Source organism: Neoarius graeffei, chromosome 22 (genome assembly GCF_027579695.1).
Source record: "Neoarius graeffei isolate fNeoGra1 chromosome 22, fNeoGra1.pri, whole genome shotgun sequence".
Taxonomy (NCBI): Eukaryota; Metazoa; Chordata; class Actinopteri; order Siluriformes; family Ariidae; genus Neoarius; species Neoarius graeffei.
The window spans coordinates 30421582-30441914 of NC_083590.1; the positions used below are offsets into that span (position 1 = coordinate 30421582).

Here is a 20333-nt window from a genome sequence, read left to right on the forward strand (position 1 = left end):
ATACTGACCTCAGCCCAGAGGGCCTCGCTCAGTACTTTCAAGACGTTGGTCACGGTATTTCACGATACGGACCTCCCAGCTGGTAAATAACATATATTTATTTTTTTCGCGGTCCAAATCCTGCGCTCTGATTGGCTGGCGAGCGGGTCCATATCCTACGGTACGGACCCCAGTTACGCATCTCTGGAGACTCGCTTGTTCACAACAACAAACATAGTAGCATTTTTTTGTCAACATTTATCTTTTTTATATATATATATATATATATATATATATATATATATATATATAAGATTTATTTATAAGATTATCAAAAATCTTATTTTTTCCAGCATTTCTCAGGAGAATAGCATTAATTTTACAGCATGGATAGCGATAACAACAGTGTTCACAGTGAAAGCGAGTTTTACTACCCTGAGGAAGAAGAAATAAAAGAAAACATTTCAGGAGAAAGCTAAAAACCTGTAACTGTTGCTAATGCCGAGGAAAAACATGGCTGAATCCTGAATGACTCCTATTTGTATAAATAGGGGACTACATAGGCGACAAAATGTAGTTTTTTCCTGCCATAGAAGTGCACTTGTATACCGAGGAGGAAGCAATTTGCATTACAGCCGTGAATGAGGATTCAAAATGGCATTCATTTTACAGCATGGATAGCGATAACGACAGTGTTCACAGCGAAAGCGAGTTTTACTACCCTGAGGAAGAAGAAATAAAATAAAACATTTCAGGAGAAAGCTAAAAACCTGTAACTTGCTAACAGTTTGATCTCATTAGTTAATGAGGCCCATTTTGGACCATGTTATCCTAATACATAATATTACGTTCGGTAAAAAACTTTAAACCAGTACAACCTCTTCAAAGTTTCACCAAATGGCTTTATTTATGCAATATAAAGGTCATAATACTGTATAACTTTGGTCGAGCAAAAACACAGAGCAAAAACATGGCTGAATCCTGAATGACTCAATTTTGTATAAATAGGGGACTACATAGGCGGCAAAATGTAGTTTTCTTCCTGCCATGGAAGTGCACTTGTATACCGAGGAGGAAGCCATTTGCATTACAGCCGTGAATGAGGATTCAAAATGGCAGCTCGGCTCGGTTTTCCCTTTCGGGCGCTCTCGTTTTCTGTTAGAATTTGGTAAAGAAAAAAATAAATATATTATTTACCAGCTTAAGGTCGGTCTGTATGGTGAAATACCGTGACCTCGGCCTTGAATACTGACCTCAGCCCAGAGGGCCTCACTCAGTACTTTCAAGACCTCGGTCACGGTATTTCACCATACGGACCTCCCAGCTGGTAAATAACATACATGTCTTTTGTTTCATGGATTTATTCGTGAATGTCAACTACAAATTACATCCCTGCGACTCAAAACTCTCCCAGGTCAATGCAGAGTCATGCTGTTTTCTGCACGTCACCATCTTGGTGTGGCACAGTTCCATAGTTATGCTAATTAGCTAAAGCTCCTTGCATTCGGCTGTTTCCATAGGGCCATACTGTTTACCTCAAGAGGGAGGAAAACGGTCCCAAAATGTAGAAAAGAGACCCTCAGGACATCAAAATGATCACATCTCATCCTCATGATATTTTTCTTGCGAGACATAGAAAAATGCCATGCACTATAAAAAAAAAATAATAATAATAATAATAATTTGAAAATTTCATATGACTTTGCAGTCAGAGGGGTGGCACGGTGGTGTAGTGGTTAGCGCTGTCGCCCCGCAGCAAGAAGGTCCGGGTTCGAGCCCCGTGGCCGGCGAGGGCCTTTCTGTGCGGAGTTTGCATGTTCTCCCCGTGTCCGCGTGGGTTTCCTCCGGGTGCTCCGGTTTCCCCCACAGTCCAAAGACATGCAGGTTAGGTTAACTGGTGACTCTAAATTGACCGTAGGTGTGAATGTGAGTGTGAATGGTTGTCTGTGTCTATGTGTCGGCCCTGTGATGACCTGGTGACTTGTCCAGGGTGTACCCCGCCTTTCGCCCGTAGTCAGCTGGGATAGGCTCCAGCTTGCCTGCGACCCTGTAGAACAGGATAAAGCGCCGAGAGATAATGAGATGAGATGAGACTTTGCAGTCAGTACCTTTAACAAACTAGTAAGCTAATTAAAAAAAAAAATTTAAAAACGTGACCCTGACCAAGCAGTTACTAAAGATGTGACTATAGATTTATTTTAATGAATGCCATTATTGTAGTCATTGTCTGGCAAGTTTTCTTGAAGAAAAAAAAATATCTCATTCATATTTTAAACACAATGCATTTACTCCCAGTAATAAATTCATACTTGGTTACATCCCCAAAGTGCAGTCTCAGTTTTCAAACACAACTTGTTAAAATGAGTGCTTTATTGTCAGCAGAAAACTGAAGGAAAAAAAAAAGTGTTAATTCAAGTCCATGCATGGTCCAATAAAACTGCCTCCATAAAACGCGTTGGATTGTACTGTGGTTTACGGTCACACCAAAAACTGATGGGTCCTTAATATTATTGTTCATAAAAATTTTTACCACCCCGGGCTGTGTGGAGAGAGCTAAGTGTGCGTGTGCCAGTCTGATTTTCAGACGTACATTGTTGGAACGAGTGTAGCTGAGTGAACCAACAGATGGTTGTCACAGTATTTGGATTTTTTTTTTTCTTTCCATGCTTTAGGTCCAAGTTCTCAATCAACATCTAGCTGTCATGGCCAGGTTTAAAATTCAGACACCGGGTTGTGCTGGCGTGTTTTATTACTGTGGAAGTGATGCACATGTACAGCTGTGCTTGGTGGTGGGGGGTGACAAAAACTGACGAACTCTGCCCTTTTGGAAATGGGGTGACTGTACAAATTGGAGCAGTTTCTTTTATGGATTAGTAAATGGTAACTAGCCCGGATGTTTTATGGAGAGAGAGAGCGAGAGAGATATCAAAGGCTTACTCAGTGGGTTGGATGAGGCGAACTTTTCCCAGGCGTAGGATGAGGGGCCCTCGCGGGTTACGGATCTTCTTCACATCACTGTTCTTCATCAGAGAAAAGCGCCGCACCAGATTGAAACCTGTGGATCAATCGATCAATTCATTAAACATCAAGCAGGCTAATCAATCAGCAGCCTGCCACGTGACAGGCACCATGCAGTGTGTCACTAAAGGAGTTCGGCTAGAGCAGAAAAACCTTTAACTCACAAAGAGATCAGAGCAGTATCAGAGAAGACAAAATCCTGACATTAATGACCAGACTCGTGCCCTAATTTTAAGGACTCATGACTTGACTTGGACTTGAGCACTGAGGACTTGGACTCGTGCATTAACTGCGTTCGGACTTGTACATTGGAGACGAGGACTCCGATTTTTTCTTTATTTTTGTAACATGCCATAATAATTTGGGATAAGATATCTCATCTCATTATCTCTAGCCGCTTTATCCTGTTCTACAGGGTCGCAGGCAAGCTGGAGCCTATCCCAGCTGACTACGGGCGAGAGGCGGGGTACACCCTGGACAAGTCGCCAGGTCATCACAGGGCTGACACATAGACACAGACAACCATTCACACTCACATTCACACCTACGGTCAATTTAGAGTCACCAGTTAACCTAACCTGCATGTCTTTGGACTGTGGGGGAAACCGGAGCACCCGGAGGAAACCCACACATACCCCTTTTCCACCAAATCAGTTCCAGGGCTGGTTCGGGGCCAGTGCTGATGCTGGTTCACAACTCGTTCAACTTGCGAGCCAGCAGAGAACCAGTTTGCTTTTCCATAGCTCGCGGTGCTAAGAGAAGCCACGTCATTACGTCGCTGTATACGTCAGTTACGTCACTACATTTGCTTAAACCTTGGCGCGAATATCGAAGCAAAAACAACACAGAAGCAGCAGCAGCAACAACAACAACAATGATAATAATAATGGATGACTTCGCGTTTGTACAGCTGCTGCTTCTCGTCGCTTAAAAATGGCGATCTTTCGCGGTCTTGTTATTGTTGTTGGTCTTAACAACTCCGCCTCCCCGCTGATGTAAGCGGTTCTTTCCTCTGGCCCAGCAGAGAGTTGGTGCTAGCCTGGAACCGGTTTTTCTGGCCCCAGAGCTAGTTCTTTGTCAGTGGAAACAGAAAACCTGGTTCCAAACTCAGCACTGGCCCCGAACCAGCCCTGGAACTGCTTTGGTGGAAAAGGGACAACAGACACGGGGAGAACATGCAAACTCCGCACAGAAAGGCCCTCGCCGGCCGCTGGGCTCGAACCCAGGACCTTCTTGCTGTGAGGCGACAGTGCTAACCACTACACCACCGTGCCACCCCCATTTGTTTAGATATATTTGTTAAAAATGTGGGTGTGTCCCTGTATGAGGATTAACTTTATTTCGTTCCTTCCTGAGAATGGACCCGTTTTGTCTCATCAGGTTTTGGGTAAACTGACATTTTTCTATCGCTGTACCAGCATTGTGTGTTCATACGGTTCATATGTTACAAGTTTTGATAATAAATAAAATTAAACATATCGGCCTAGGTATTTTATTTTTGTTCCATGTCTCCCCACTGTGTCCCAACACAACGTCTCATGTCTCCCTGCAAAAAAAAAAGAAAAAAGACAGAAAAAGTGACGTCTGAAGGCCAGTATATGTGAAAGGCTGAGGAACTATTGTTGTGGTAAGAGGGAACTGTAAATCCTCTCCAATGCAATATGAATGTGACGCTACCTGCAAAGAATTTCACGCAATCTACAAAAGCTGGAAACTTGGTCCCAAGTCTCGTCACTCTCCCCTACTTTATACAGCATTTCAAAAATCAACATGTGTGTCCAGTCTGTAGTCTATTCATCGTCAGATGTTGCACATGTGGAAGTTGGAGACAGTTGCAAAAGCCAGTCATTTACTGTTGATTATTAATGGACTTTTTTTTCATAGCTCTGCGCACGTCCTTTTTTGTGCAAGTACAACAAAAAGTGAAACAAGATGGAGAAACTGCAAAACAATGAGTAAAGTGGGTTTTAGCACTCAAGTTTTGTAGCTATAGAAAATATTCCCAAGTTGAACTGATTGGAGGAGGAGGAGGTTTCACTCCAGTCTCTCACCTCTACTATATTACACTAATATTATCATCACAGGGAGGCCTTGCAGGCTGAAATGTATGTTGCCAACTGCAATTAGGGTGAACTAAGCGATATGTAAGCCTTGTCATGTGTGTAAAAGGTCCAAAGCACATTTTATTCGCATTCATTAACACCAAAGCCATTGCTAATCAACCATAAACTATAGGTTGTGGTTCATTAACAGGAAGTCATGATGTGCTCATCAAATACAGCTAGCAGCTTAAAAAAAAGAAAAAAAAAACACGAAGCAGTAAACTAATAAAATTATGCGAGATAATGGTAGCAATAGTTTTTTTTTTCCTTGAGATATGTGTATAATAATGGCAATAAACAAAAGTATATGCAAATTAAAATTGCAGTAAATGCTCAATCACACACCAGTGCAAACTGTGAAACGTATTATTATTCTTCCGGAGGCTCCTGTTAGGGGTTGCCACAGCAGATCATCCTTTCTCATTTATGATCCACATATTTGATTTGGCAGAGTTTATTTATTTATTTATGACACCGGATGGCTTTCCTGATGCAACCCTCTCCAATCTATCCGGGCTTGGGACTGGCACTAAGTATGCGCTGGCTTGTGCAACCCAGTGGCTGGGTATTTTTACCAAATCTGAATGTCGTTGAACTGTGACACAGGGAGAACATGCAAACTCCACACAGAAAGGCCCCCGCCGGCCGTGAGGTTCGAATCCAGAACCTTCTTGCTGTGAGGAGACAGTACAAACCACTGCACCACTCATGCCCCTTTTCCACCAAAGCAGTTCCAGGGCTGGTTCGGGGCCAGTGCTTAGTTTGGAACCAGGTTTTCTGTTTCCACTGACAAAGAACTGGCTCTGGGGCCAGAAAAAACAGTTCCAGGCTAGCACCAGCTCTTTGCTGGGCCAGAGGAAAGAACCGCTTACGTCAGCGGGGGGGGGAGTTGTTAAGACCATCAACAATTGCAAGACCGCTAAAGGTCGCCATTTTTAAGCGACGAGAAGCAGCAGCTGTACAAACACAAAGTCATCCATTATTGTTGTTGCTGCTGCTTCTTCTTCTCCATGTTGTTGTTGCTTTGATATTCGCACCAAGGTTTATGCAAACGCAGCGACGTAACTGATGTATACAGCGACGTAATGACGTGGCTCCCCTTAGAACCACAAGCTATGGAAAAGCAAACTGGTTCTCAGCTGGCTCGCAAGTTGAACGAGTTGTGAACCAGCACCAGCACTGGCCCCGAACCAGCCCTGGAACTGATTTGGTGGAAAAGGGGTAACAGTGAAACTTATTATTTAAATTCTTAAGCCAGTAGGATCAGCTGGACTTCATCTCATCTCATTATCTCTAGCCGCTTTATCCTTCTACAGGGTCGCAGGCAAGCTGGAGCCTATCCCAGCTGACTACGGGCGAGAGGCGGGGTACACCCTGGACAAGTCGCCAGGTCATCACAGGGCTGACACATAGACACAGACAACCATTCACACTCACATTCACACCTACGCTCAATTTAGAGTCACCAGTTAACCTAACCTGCATGTTATTGGACTGTGGGGGAAACCGGAGCACCCGGAGGAAACCCACGCAGACACTGGGAGAACATACAAACTCCGCACAGAAAGGCCCTCGCCGGCCCCGGGGCACGAACCCAGGACCTTCTTGCTGTGAGGCGACAGCGCTAACCACTACACCACCGTGCTGCCTCAGTTGGACTTAACTAACTACAAACCTTACTTAGGCCAAATTAAAAAAAATAGTGTGTTTCCGGTAACCCGACCGACCGAGAATTTCGGCGGCGAAATTGCCGACCGTAAAGTTTTTATTACAAATTTCCCTCGATATTTTAGTGTAAGCGGCGTTAGTTTGTCATAATTTTTTGTTTCAACGCATTCAAGTTGTGAAAGAAACGATAAAAAGTAAAATGTTTCGCTACTTCTATCAGCCCTCCTGCATAAACATGGAAGCGCACTTGCATACTGAAGGAGGAAGGGAAAACTGAGCCGAGTCGCCATTTTGAATCCTCATTCAAGGCTGTAATGCAAATTGCTTCCTCTTCAGTATACAAGTGCACTTCCATGGCAGGGAAAAACACTACATTTTGCCGCCTATGTAGTCCCCTATTTATACAAATAGGAGTCATTCAGGATTCAGCCATGTTTTTGCTCGACCCAAGTTCTACAGTAGGCTAGGCTAGGCCGTCTGCTTTTAATGGAAGTAGCCTAGCCTAGGACGCTATTTTCACCTTATTTCTTGATAAGGTGTTTTCATGTTATTACATAAAAATATCATGAAATAACGTGATAATTTCGTATCATGAAATTACGTGATGTTATGTTATTACATGATAAATATATTGTAAAAACGTGATAACTTTGCTAACAATATCTTTTCACGTAATTACTTGATTCTAAGCCAATTTTTTTTTGAGTGTGGCAGCAATACGCTTCCGTAGATCATAACTCGAACTCTTGCGATATTTTTTTTTATTCGTTTAAAGATTTAAAACACTTTTATTTTATTATGATGTGTGGTATAAAGGATTCTGTGCCAAAATACTATTTTGTAAGATGTTTACTTGTGTTAATTTTTTCGAACAAAATAAAAAAAAATTAAGAAAAAAAAAAAACTTTTTGGGCGGCACGGTGGTGTAGTGGTTAGCGCTGTCGCCTCACAGCAAGAAGGTCCTGGGTTCGAGCCCCGGGGCCGGCGAGGGCCTTTCTGTGTGGAGTTTGCATGTTCTCCCCGTGTCTGCGTGGGTTTCCTCCGGGTGCTCCGGTTTCCCCCACAGTCCAAAGACATGCAGGTTAGGTTAACTGGTGACTCTAAATTGACCGTAGGTGTGAATGTGAGTGTGAATGGTTGTCTGTATCTATGTGTCAGCCCTGTGATGACCTGGCGACTTGTCCAGGGTGTACCCTGCCTTTCGCCCATAGTCAGCTGGGTTAGGCTCCAGCTTGCCTGCGACCCTGTAGAAGGATAAAGTGGCTAGAGATAATGAGATGAGAAAAAAACTTTTTCCTACCTACCGACCTTATTTTAGTATTTCATGTTACCTGAAACACACTATCTTTTTTTTTTGGCCTTAGGTATTAGTTTTACCCTCACTGGGTAAATGATTGAATAACATAATATAAGAAGAATAACAGTGGCACAACAGGTATTATTGTTGTCTCAAAGATCCAGGGTTCCTGGTTTGATCCCGAGTTCAATCCTCAGATTACTGTTTTGCACGCTGTCCTCGTGTTTGTGTCAGGTCCCTCCTCCTCCTCCTCCCACTCCCAAAAAGTCATTAGGCAGCCTGGCTACTCTAAAATGCCCCTCGAAGTTCACAGTTACACTATTCAGCAAATATTGGCGCTATCTCCGAGCCCTACAGGCAATCCATAACCAATCACACCGTACCTGTAATGTTGTGTCTGGCTGTCTGAGGAAACTTCCAGTCTTCGACCTGTAGAGATGGACACCGCTTTCCTATTGGAAGAAACAGACATAAAATAAGAAAGACAGCAAGACCAACAGACAAGCAGACACACAGACAGTTTGTATCCTGAACTTTCTATGATAAAAGTTTTCCAGTGGAAGTTCAGTATCTAGCGAAGGACAGCTATGTCAAATTTTAGACCTGAGCAAAGGGCAAGTGTGTTGCAGTGATGAAGGTTCGTGCAGGAAAGAGACAAGATCTCAGATACGAAGCCAAAAATAAATTCTGTCTGTCTGAAAGAATCACTCCATAATCCGAAGACAAGGCCTCTGACAGCCCACTTGACATTCCATCGATGGGTGGACGTCGCATGATTGATCTACTCATGCTGACACACACCGTTGTGGGCCAAAGTGCTGTCTGTCATATAGTGAGGAAAGGAGTCGCATCAGAAGGGATTCAGCAGTAGAACATCACGACAAATTCCAGAAATATACATCTAAAGCCATTTCTAGCAGGGTGCTTTAAGTGATACTTGCTTTACAGTCCAACATCACCTAAGGATTTCATTTAGGTCAGTACATGGTGTGATGAGCTCAAAGACCGGTTCATCTCGGTATGTGCTATCATGCTAACACCGCTGCTCTGAGTGCAGCTGTCAATTAGATGTTTTATAGATGAGAAGCATGTCAAGAGCTGAAGCTATAACTAAGAGAGCAAGCGACTCTGCAAGGTTTTATATGGGAGGTGAGAGGAGGAATAATGAGAGAGCTGGAGCTCCAACCTGGTTCTCCTTGTCAAGTCCTATAAAATCTCTTTCTCAAACTCAAGACACCTGAATCCCTCTTCCTGCCGTGTTAGCACACAGCAACCTGAGGGTTTGTGAGGAAATATCTCACTCACAAAAAAACCTTATCTGACAGACAAAAAGATCGTTTTGCATCGTTCTCACTTTTTAGGCCTTTTCAAGTCAATCGGGACTTGTCTACAAAGCTCCCGCTCACCCCCTGCTTCCAAAAAGAGGAATTCCTTAATTCAGAGATCCTCACAGAGGAACCATGGGGCCTGAAGGATGATCAGCTGCTGAGGAAACTGAGAAAATGAAGCAAAAACCTTTGGTCACTGGAAGAAACAAGCTGACAGATGTAATTTATTCACTCGTTGTACTTGTAAGGAAAAGTGTTTTTGTTTTTTGTTTTTTTGCAGGGGGGTGACGCATCTCTCAGAACGAGAAACTTTCTTGTTTATTGAGAAGATTCATCAATCTGTCCCAAACTCATAGTGAGCAAACCAAGGGCAACAGTGGCAAAGAAAAACTCCCTAACAGAACTGCGGAGGAAGACGGCAGCAGAGCGACACATTTTTCTCTGGCTGGCAATGTGAATCATGCAATATTTTTGTCAGGTCATCTAGGAATTCTAGTTTTAAAGCAATATTCTGGAGGTTACTAGCAAGCAATGAGGATAATATAGATATTTAGGCAGTGCCTAGAAGCGGCGCTCCTGATGAGTGTATGAGCAAAATATTTTCAAGGGCACAAAACCAACCTGAATAGAATAATCGGAGCACACAGCCACAGACTGCAATGCAGACGCAGCGCCATTAGGACTAATTACCAGGCGCCTGTTCCTGTTTAGAGCGCAATCACAGCGCATACATATAAAGACTCTCAGTAACACACAGACTTTGTGAAATATACGCTCTATACCCTGCATCTAATATTACTAAGCTTTGTATTTTGTATTGCTTTTCTGGTTTTGACCCTATTTGTGTTTTTGGACTTTGAGGATTGCATTACCTCCATTATCCTGTCTGTGCGTCACTCGACCACTGCCTGTTTTTCAGCTCTGCCTCTGTCTATATTTTGGATCTGTTTGCTAGCATGTTTTCAATAAAACTTCCTGCACTTACATCCGTCTATAGCCCTTTCATGACAGAAACTGTCAATTGTCCAACAAGCTAGTGAACCAATAAAACTGTTTTATTATATGGCATGATCTACTTCCGGTAAAATCGTGCGCTCTGATTAGTTCCTTGGCGGGCAGTATTTTCCCATAATACCCATGGGCGATTACAGATTTTCTTTCCAAGGTGCTGACTTTCAATCTTGCAAAAAAAATAGGGCTGTCGAAGTTAACGCGATAATAACGCATTAACGCGATCACAATTTATCGCGATAAAAAAAAATGGTGCCGTTAACGCAAATTCTAATTTGGCCCTGCGAGTCACCCGTAGTTCATGTTGAGGCTTGTCGCACGCTGCTGCAATAAGAGTAAGTGATGGAGAAAGGTCTGTTAAACGGGAAGTTTCATTTCAAAAGAAGAGTGTGATTGAGTTGGTTTTGGTATGCACTTTGCAGTTCTAAAATACTTTTGTAAAGTGAGATTTCAGTATGCTGTAGCACTGTGATATGACACTAAATGTCTTTATTGAAGTCCAACTGCAATTTATTTTTGTTTGCACAGCACTGTGAAGTCCGATAGGCTGTGACTGAATACAACTCCAGCACAATTGGAGTTTTATTTCATTTTTATTTTCTTTTGTCACACACGTCTGAACTGAGACACAGTAGTATGTGACTACATGTTTTCTATTTGAGACTACAGCTCCCTAATCCATCGCAAAATCCAATTTTGTGTTTTGTATGTTCAGTACTGCCTAGTATGTGAGTGAATAAACTCCCTTACCATTTTCTCTTGTCCCAGCAGTTTTTAACAAGTACTTTTAGCATAAAATGTGTTCACCATTTTAATTGTAACATTTCACTTTAAAAGCCTTATTCATTTACATAGATTTAAAAAAATGCGATTAATCGCGATTAACTATATGAAATTCTGAGATTAATCGCGATTAAATTTTTTAATCGTTTGACAGCCCTAAAAAAAACAGTCAAAAAAATATTCATTGGAAATCAAAACAGAATAAAAAATGGCCAAAACACAAAAGACAAACAAGAGTCACCGAGCTATTCAAGAAATGAGCAACGAAGAGCATTCAGAAACCGCTAACCACTAACAGAAATTCAGTTTCGAAACCGCTAACCGTTTATTCTGCATGCGTGACTCAACTACGTTACAAATATGACGTGACTGAAAGCAGCATCACGCCTCATTATAATAACCATCTATTTTAATCTTGGAAAAAAGCCATAATAAACTCCTTATTAACCTCGCTCGCTCGGTCTTTACGGGAAAATATCAGACCTCAGTCTTTCTGTACAGACCAAGCCGCAAGAACTTGGTCTGATATTTTCCCGTAAAGACCTCGCGCTCAGTTAACAAGGAGTTATTAACTAGTTTTATATGAAACTGTCATGAATATTTTCCATAAATGTGTTAGTAAATAATCCCACATTATTTTTTAAAAAGCAAATAAAAAATAAGCACTCGGTAAAAACTCATCTAGCTTATGTAAATTAACATGCAAATTTCATTGTCCGGTGGTCAAGTATTTATGAGATATGTTGCCTTGCATTTACGATTGGGTTCCCTGTGGTGGTACACGTTCATGTCTAAGGACGTCGTATGGTCAAGCCATCAAAAATCAGGTCGATGCATTCTCTTAAGTATGGGAGCTCTGCAACTAGTGCAACAGGGATGTAACTGAATATGAATCTATTATTCAGACTGAACAGAGAATGTGTTCTAGGGAGCCACTGGGAGCCAATGGAGCAAAATTGGTCATTTTCTGGGAGGTATAGCATCCTCTCTCTTCCCTGTCAATCATAACAACACTAGCCAATCATGGGCCTCTCTGTGAGCTCATGTATGCAGAAGAGGGCAGACAGCACTTTCCTCTGAGTGTGTTACGCTGCCCTGTGATGTAGCATTAGAAGCAGTTCGAAAAGATGCGTATGATGGGCAGAGCTAGCCGGTGGGTGGGACTTGGCAGAAGCCGAAATTTGAGAGAAGATGGGGAAAGAATACATACATTAACGACTAGATTGTTTAAGTCTATATTTTGGAAAAAAGAACCATTTTTGTTTGGGGAAAAAAAAAACCCTGCTGGTTTAGGCCATGCTCGTTTTAGGTTTAAATCTTCAAAATTTGGAGGACTTAACAGATACAGGGATGGCACGGTGGTATAGTGGTTAGCACTGTTGCCTCACAGCAAGAAGGTTCTGGGTTTGAGCCCAGCGGCCGGCAAAGGCCTTTCTGTGTAGAGCTTGCATGTTCACCCATGTCTGTGTGCATGGGTGCTGCCAGGGGGGGAAAGGTTAGAACAATTCTAGGGGCCCAGCACTGCCATGGAGCCCTTTAAGGGGCTGATAATATGATTTTAATAAGACTTTTGAAATAACAACAATGCAATATTCCATCTGGTAAAATGAGCTAATTGAACAAGGTTGTCTATTTCTTGAGTTCTTCAACATATTGCCATTTAACCCTCCCCCTTTTGCGAAATGGTACGGTCCAGTTGTGGTAGAAGCGCGATGCATTAAATCTGTGTGCTGATCAGTGCAACGCTACTTGCTGCTGTGTCGCGGTGCAGCAGCAGCCAGCCAGCAGTGGAGTGCGTACAGTCTATGATCGCTAAATATGAAGAGTGGCTGTCAAAAACGTAAAGAAAGGCAGCTGAAAGCTGAGAGGGACCGGAGAGGCAGGCAACTGGTCACTCAGTTTTCCCAAAGAAAGGTAGCTATCGCTCACGTGTGTTCAAAATATTAGCGAATGGTAAATGAGCAGTATGAACGTGGTTGGATTAGCCTATCAAGAGAACACTTTTACAGTTTGTACAGTGACATTTTTTCCATTTTAATAACTGAACTGACTTGTGTGATAAACGAGATGAAGTATTACGTTATGCTGGTGCTAATAACTAGTGCTAATAACCAGTTTCATAACTAATGGGGTGCCCTAAATATGCACAGATTCAGCCTCAGGGGACCTCCGCCCTACCAAACCACTGAACCCCCGTTTGGAGAAGGAGGTAAGCAGCAACACAACCCATAAATGCTTTAGGATTGAAGTTTTTAATGAGCGAGCGCCATATACAGTTTGCTAGTTTAAAGTGTTGCTAATAATGGACACTAGTCAAGTGTTTGACATGGTTACGTGTGTGGAATGTTCACACGTTCTAAACCATTGGTTTCAAATTGAGGAGCTGGAGAAAGCACAGCACACATAAAAGAGGGATAGAGGTTACAACATATGAAGAAATACGTACGTAATTGATCAAATTGAAATGTCACTCCATGTCACTTTGAAATAAATTTATAATAAGATGTTTCCTGTCTTTTATGGGTAACATTTGTAAGGCTGGGCGGCACGGTAGTGTAGTGGTTAGCGCTGTCGCCTCACAGCAAGAAAGTCTGGGTTCGAGCCCCATGGCCGGCGAGGGCCTTTCTGTGCGGAGTTTGCATGTTCTCCCCGTGTCCGCGTGGGTTTCCTCCGGGTGCTCCGGTTTCCCCCACAGTCCAAAGACATGCAGGTTAGGTTAACTGGTGACTCTAAATTGACCGTAGGTGTGAATGTGAGTGTGAATGGTTGTCTGTATCTATGTGTCAGCCCTGCGATGATCTGGTGACTTGTCCAGGGTGTACCCCGCCTTTCGCCCGTAGTTAGCTGGGATAGGCTCCAGCTTGCCCGTGATCCTGTACAGGATAAGCGGCTACGGATAATGGATGGATGGACAACAGATAATGGTATAAGTAATGGTACACTAACATTGTTCATGAAACATTTGCTGAGAGATGTGATTACATTATAGCTATAAGCTTATTAGGAACTACAATAGCTTTAAAATGAAAGATTGCCAACTAATTTACTCTTGCCCAAATAATGTGTTTGTGCAAAATGAAATTTCATGCCATTATTTCACTGGAAGATGTCTGTGAATCCCCGATACTTGGAACAATATGCGCCATTATGAATACTTATTCTGAGATGTCGTGAATTAACTGTTAATTATATTTGCACAGATAGTGATCTGTTTTACATCCTAAGTAGGCTCTGAATTCCTCAGCATCATTTCAGGCAACCCGAACATCAGGAAGTACCCTTCTATCCGTGATGTTACAGAAAATTCACAGGAATCATCACTCCAGTTTTCTCTCGCATGGACTGCAGATAACACCAATGATTCTCAGACTGAGCTGTAAAGATGGTCTCAAGCCGGGTGACAAGTTACAGCTCGAAACTTTAAAGAAACGGATGAACTCACACCTATTATCTTCCACCACAAAAAAAGCTATACCTCCTCTTTCAGATAAACCAGCATTGAAGAAAAGGAGATTTGTGTCTGGATTTGGGATTAAATGTAACAGAGTTATGGTATGACATACTGGAGATACTGTGTAATTAATTTATCAACAATTTATTATATGATATATTTAATACATAAATGCCATTTAAATATATAGTATTAATTGTACAACCCCGATTCCAAAAAAGTTGGGACAAAGTACAAATTGTAAATAAAAATGGAATGCAATGATGTGGAAGTTTCAAAATTCCATATTTTATTCAGAATAGAACATAGATGACAAATCAAATGTTTAAACTGAGAAAATGAATCATTTAAAGATAAAAATGAGGTGATTTTAAATTTCATGACAACAACACATCTCAAAAAAGTTGGGACAAGGCCATGTTTACCACTGTGAGACATCCCCTTTTCTCTTTACAACAGTCTGTAAACGTCTGGGGACTGAGGAGACAAGTTGCTCAAGTTTAGGGATAGGAATGTTAACCCATTCTTGTCTAATGTAGGATTCTAGTTGCTCAACTGTCTTAGGTCTTTTTTGTCGTATCTTCCGTTTTATGATGCGCCAAATGTTTTCTATGGGTGAAAGATCTGGACTGCAGGCTGGCCAGTTCAGTACCCGGACCCTTCTTCTACGCAGCCATGATGCTGTAATTGATGCAGTATGTGGTTTGGCATTGTCATGTTGGAAAATGCAAGGTCTTCCCTGAAAGAGACGTCGTCTGGATGGGAGCATATGTTGCTCTAGAACCTGGATATACCTTTCAGCATTGATGGTATCTTTCCAGATGTGTAAGCTGCCCATGCCACACGCACTAATGCAACCCCATACCATCAGAGATGCAGGCTTCTGAACTGAGCGCTGATAACAACTTGGGTCGTCCTTCTCCTCTTTAGTCCAAATGACACGGCGTCCCTGATTTCCATAAAGAACTTCAAATTTTGATTCGTCTGACCACAGAACAGTTTTCCACTTTGCCACAGTCCATTTTAAATGAGCCTTGGCCCAGAGAAGAGAAGCGTGTGACACTTCTCGATCATGTTTAGATACGGCTGCTTCTTTGAACTATAGAGTTTTAGCTGGCAACGGCGGATGGCACGGTGAATTGTGTTCACAGATAATGTTCTCTGGAAATATTCCTGAGCCCATTTTGTGATTTCCAATACAGAAGCATGCCTGTATGTGATGCAGTGCCGTCTAAGGGCCCGAAGATCACGGGCACCCAGTATGGTTTTCCGGCCTTGACCCTTACGCACAGAGATTCTTCCAGATTCTCTGAATCTTTTGATGATATTATGCACTGTAGATGATGATATGTTCAAACTCTTTGCAATTTTACACTGTCGAACTCCTTTCTGATATTGCTCCACTATTTGTCAGTGCAGAATTAAGGGGATTGGTGATCCTCTTCCCATCTTTACTTCTGAGAGCCACTGCCACTCCAAGATGCTCTTTTTATACCCAGTCATGTTAATGACCTATTGCCAATTGACCTAATGAGTTGCAATTTGGTCCTCCAGCTGTTCCTTTTTTGTACCTTTAACTTTTCCAGCCTCTTATTGCCCCTGTCCCAACTTTTTTGAGATGTGTTGCTGTCATGAAATTTCAAATGAGCCAATATTTGGCATGAAATTTCAAAATGTCTCACTTTCGACATTTGATATGTTGTCTATGTTCTATTGTGAATACAATATCAGTTTTTGAGATTTGTAAATTATTGCATTCCATTTTTATTTACAATTTGTTCTTTGTCCCAACTTTTTTGGAATCAGGGTTGTAATATATCTCGTAATGCATAGTATGTGACAGTAGTACATAAAATATACACTGTACGGCCAAAAATATGTGGATGCTGACCATGACATCAGTACATTTATGAGCCTTCCCTACATTTTTTGCCACAAATTTGGAAGCACAAGAGTCCCTAGAGTGTCTTTGTGTGCTGAAGTCCTTTCATCCGAATGAAAAAGTCCAAACATGTTCCAGCATGACAATGCCCCTGTGCACAAAGTGTGCTCCATGAAGAAATGGCTTACCAAGGTTGGTTTAGAAGAATGGGCGGCATGGTGGTGTCGTGGTTTGCACTGTTGCCTCACAACAAGAAAGTTCTGGGTTCAAGCCCAGTGGCCAATAGGGGCCTTTCTGTGTGCGGTTTGCATGAAACCCCGTGTCTGCGTGGGTTTCCTCTGGGTGCGCCGGTTTCCCCCACAGTCCAAAGACATGCAGGTTAGGTTAACTGGTGACTCTAAATTGACCGTAGGTGTGAATGTGAGTGTGAATGGCTGTTTGTCTCTATGTGTCAGTCCTGTGATGATCTGGCGACTTGTCCAGGGTGTACCCCGCACTCTCGCCCGTAGTCAGCTGGGATAGGCTCCAGCTTGCCTGTGACCCTGCATAATGGACGGATGGATAGTTTAGAATAACTCGAGTGGCCTGCACAGATCCCTGATCTCAACCCTACTGAACACCTTTGGAATGAAAGGGAATGCAGAATATGAGCCAGTTAGAAGTTGTTATAGCTGCAAAGGAGTGGCCAACTACATATTAATACCATGCCTTTGGAATGGGATGTTCAGCAAGCACATATGGGTATCACCGTCAGGTATCCACAAACATTTGGCCATATAGTGTAGGTGTTATTACTTCAGTTCCCCAATATAAGGACCCTAGCTACTCTAGGTGACCGAACATTTACTGTTGCGGCACCCAAACTATGGAATGGTTTGCCTGAGTTTATCCGAAACGCCACTAATGTAGATCCTTTTCAATTCATCCTGAAAACTCCTCTATTCAGGGAGGCATATCGCTGCCAGGAGAATAATTTTATTTTAATGTTTATATTACGGCATATTTAACTTTCATTTTCTTCACTATTATGGCATCAGCTAGATATAATTTGTAGAAAATAAATATTTAGGTGAATTTCGTGTAATGTTTACAGTTATTTATATTTAGCCTATATATTTTAATCCTGGGTTGGGCGCCGTGCTTTGTATGGGCCGAGCCAAACGCAAGTGAGCAAAACCTATTGTTTGGGTTCGGCCCATGTGGGGTGCAGCTTTTGACCCGGGCATAAGGCAGGCAAACTATATCCATCCATCCATCCATTATCCATAACCACTTATCCTGTTCTACAGGGTCGCAGGCAAGCTGGAGCCTATCCCAGCTGACTACGGGCGAGAGGCGGGGTACACCCTGGACAAGTCGCCAGGTCATCACAGGGCTGACATATAGAGACAAACAACCATTCACACTCACATTCACACCTACGGTCAATTTAGGCTACGTTTACATTACGTCGAATCAGCGGATCATCAGATTAACGTTCTTAAAACGAATCGCGTTTACACTAAAACCGTTAGTCGTGCACACAGCAACGCCAATACACGGATACGCTCGGCTCCGCAGGCATCCTGCGCTCCAAATCACTCCGCCCTGAACAGCGAGTGCCCTCTGGAGGGTGCGCACTCCGGCCCTGCGCAGCTCACATAGCGCGCGAGTGAAGTGCACAAGCCACGATTCGGGACTGAGCCACTGTGTGTGTGATCCTAGTGCACATCACTTACTACTTGCAAGTGGAAGGATGGCAAGCCTAAAGACAATCATAACTACACAATGGGCAGTATTTGCATCAGTATTTGCAGTATGTTCATACTCTTATACTCTTTAATGAAAGGTGATACAAGGCGGAAGTCTGCGCCGTTTTTCAGCAGTCGCGTCACATGACCAACGGCAGCAAATCAGGAAGGTGGATGTCACAGTGACGTTGTCCAATGAGACGCCAGCTAGAGCTCAGCACAGCATATCCGCGTATTCTGAATGTTTACACAGCACCGGAGCTGACACGATCTGGATTGAATATGTGGACCCTGGCGGATTCCCGTTTCCAGGCGTTTCCAGGCGGTTTAATGTAAACGGACAGTGCATCCGCGAAGAAAACGAGACAGATACGGTCTAGTGTAAACGTAGCCTTAGAGCCACCAATTAGCCTAACCTGCATGTCTTTGGACTCTGAGGGAAAACATGGAGCACCCGGAGGAAACCCATGCCGACACAGGGAGAATATGCAAACTCCACACAGAATGGCTCCCGGGCTCAAACCTAGAACCTTCTTGCTGTGAGGCAACAGTGCTAACCACTACACCACCGTGCCGCCCAGGCTAACTATATTTTATTGTAATTTATTTCCTGTAATGTGCGTGTGAGCATATTCAATGTAACACATGCACTATGTCAATAAATTATTAATTATTAGAACATATCAAAGTCCTGATTATCCATCGGGATAATCGCGGATGAATCAGAAATTCATCAGCTTGTTAAAGCTCCAGTTACAACTAGTTCCAGTGCTAGTTCTGCATTAATACACATCATGTTTGTACTCTCAATAACAAACCTACTGGCTAACGTTTCCTCCATGAAACAGCTGGTGTTCTCTGCATCTGAAACATCATTCACATCTGGCTAATTTCTTTATTTTCTCTCAATATGTTTAACCACGGGGTGGCACGGTGGTGTAGTGGTTAGCGCTGTCGCCTCACAGCAAGAATGTCCGGGTTCGAGCCCCGTGGCCGGCGAGGGCCTTTCTGTGTGGAGTTTGCATGTTCTCCCCGTGTCCGCGTGGGTTTCCTCCGGGTGCTCAAGTTTCCCCCAAAGACATGCAGGTTAGGTTAACTGGTGACTCTAAATTGACCGTAGGTGTGAATGTGAGTGTGAATGCTTGTCTGTGTCTATGTGTCAGCCCTGTGATGACCTGGCGACTTGTCCAGGGTGTACCCCGCCTTTCGCCCATAGTCAGCTGGGATAGGCTCCAGCTTGCCTGCGACCCTGTAGAACAGGATAAAGCGGCTAGAGATAATGCGATAATGTTTAACCACAAAGTGACTGTTACTTACTGGATAACAGAAGAGCTATATTACAGCTTTGGACATACAGTACCTGTGTGTTCCTGATTCTGAGAAGATCCGTACATGTAAAAAAAATACAGCGAGACAGTGGAATTTTGAACATGTAGTGATTTAAACTTAGAGAAACTGGCTGCTGAAGCTACATGTCCATCAGCAGCAATGGAAAAAAAAAAATCCAATACACAGCCTACTGATTTGGCCATCCTGATCCACATTTTTCTTCTTGGTATCCAGTTTGATGCTATTTTTTCAATTCTAATTAGTGTAGCCATTCATGACTGCTCACCTTCTGACCACAGTACTGCTCTGGGCTGAACATATCAAAGTATGGGCTACTAAGTCAGCAGTGACACTGATACAACAATGATATGGTGTCTAAACCCATTCTTATTCTTGGCACCATGTCAGTGCGACTGCCGTTTTGATGATGATCCACTGCCGAAATAATATCTGGGCAGAAACGGACCTATTGTGTAAACAACCACCAAGTCACTTTGCTACTCCTTCGTCTATTGATCGGTTACGGCTGAAGGCTGGATGATATGTTGCAGCGATCTCGGGAGGTCAGCGGACGGTCTCGTAAATTTTTGTCTCCGTCAAAAGTTAAGGACTTCTGTGCAGTCATACTGCTTTTTAAAGTGAATGCACCCATATAGCGGCCAGCTGTTAACCAGTGAATGCCTTCCAAAATATGTCAGCCTTGTTATACAGGGAGAGATACAACACATACAGTTCTGGTCAGAAGTTTACATACA

General features: G+C 42.9%; 1 protein-coding gene across 4 annotated transcripts in view; it reads right to left on the reverse strand.

Annotated features, from left to right (window-relative positions):
* Nucleotides 1–20333, reverse strand: part of col16a1 (collagen, type XVI, alpha 1) — a 268861-nt gene that overhangs the window by 196843 nt on the left and 51685 nt on the right. For all 4 annotated transcript variants that reach the window (XM_060904731.1, XM_060904732.1, XM_060904733.1 and 1 more), the window contains exons 3-4: nt 8448–8516; nt 2917–3034 (exon numbers count right to left, since the gene is read on the reverse strand). In XM_060904731.1, the coding sequence (XP_060760714.1) occupies nt 2917–3034; nt 8448–8516 (187 nt within the window). The remainder of the gene's footprint in view (nt 1–2916; nt 3035–8447; nt 8517–20333) is intronic.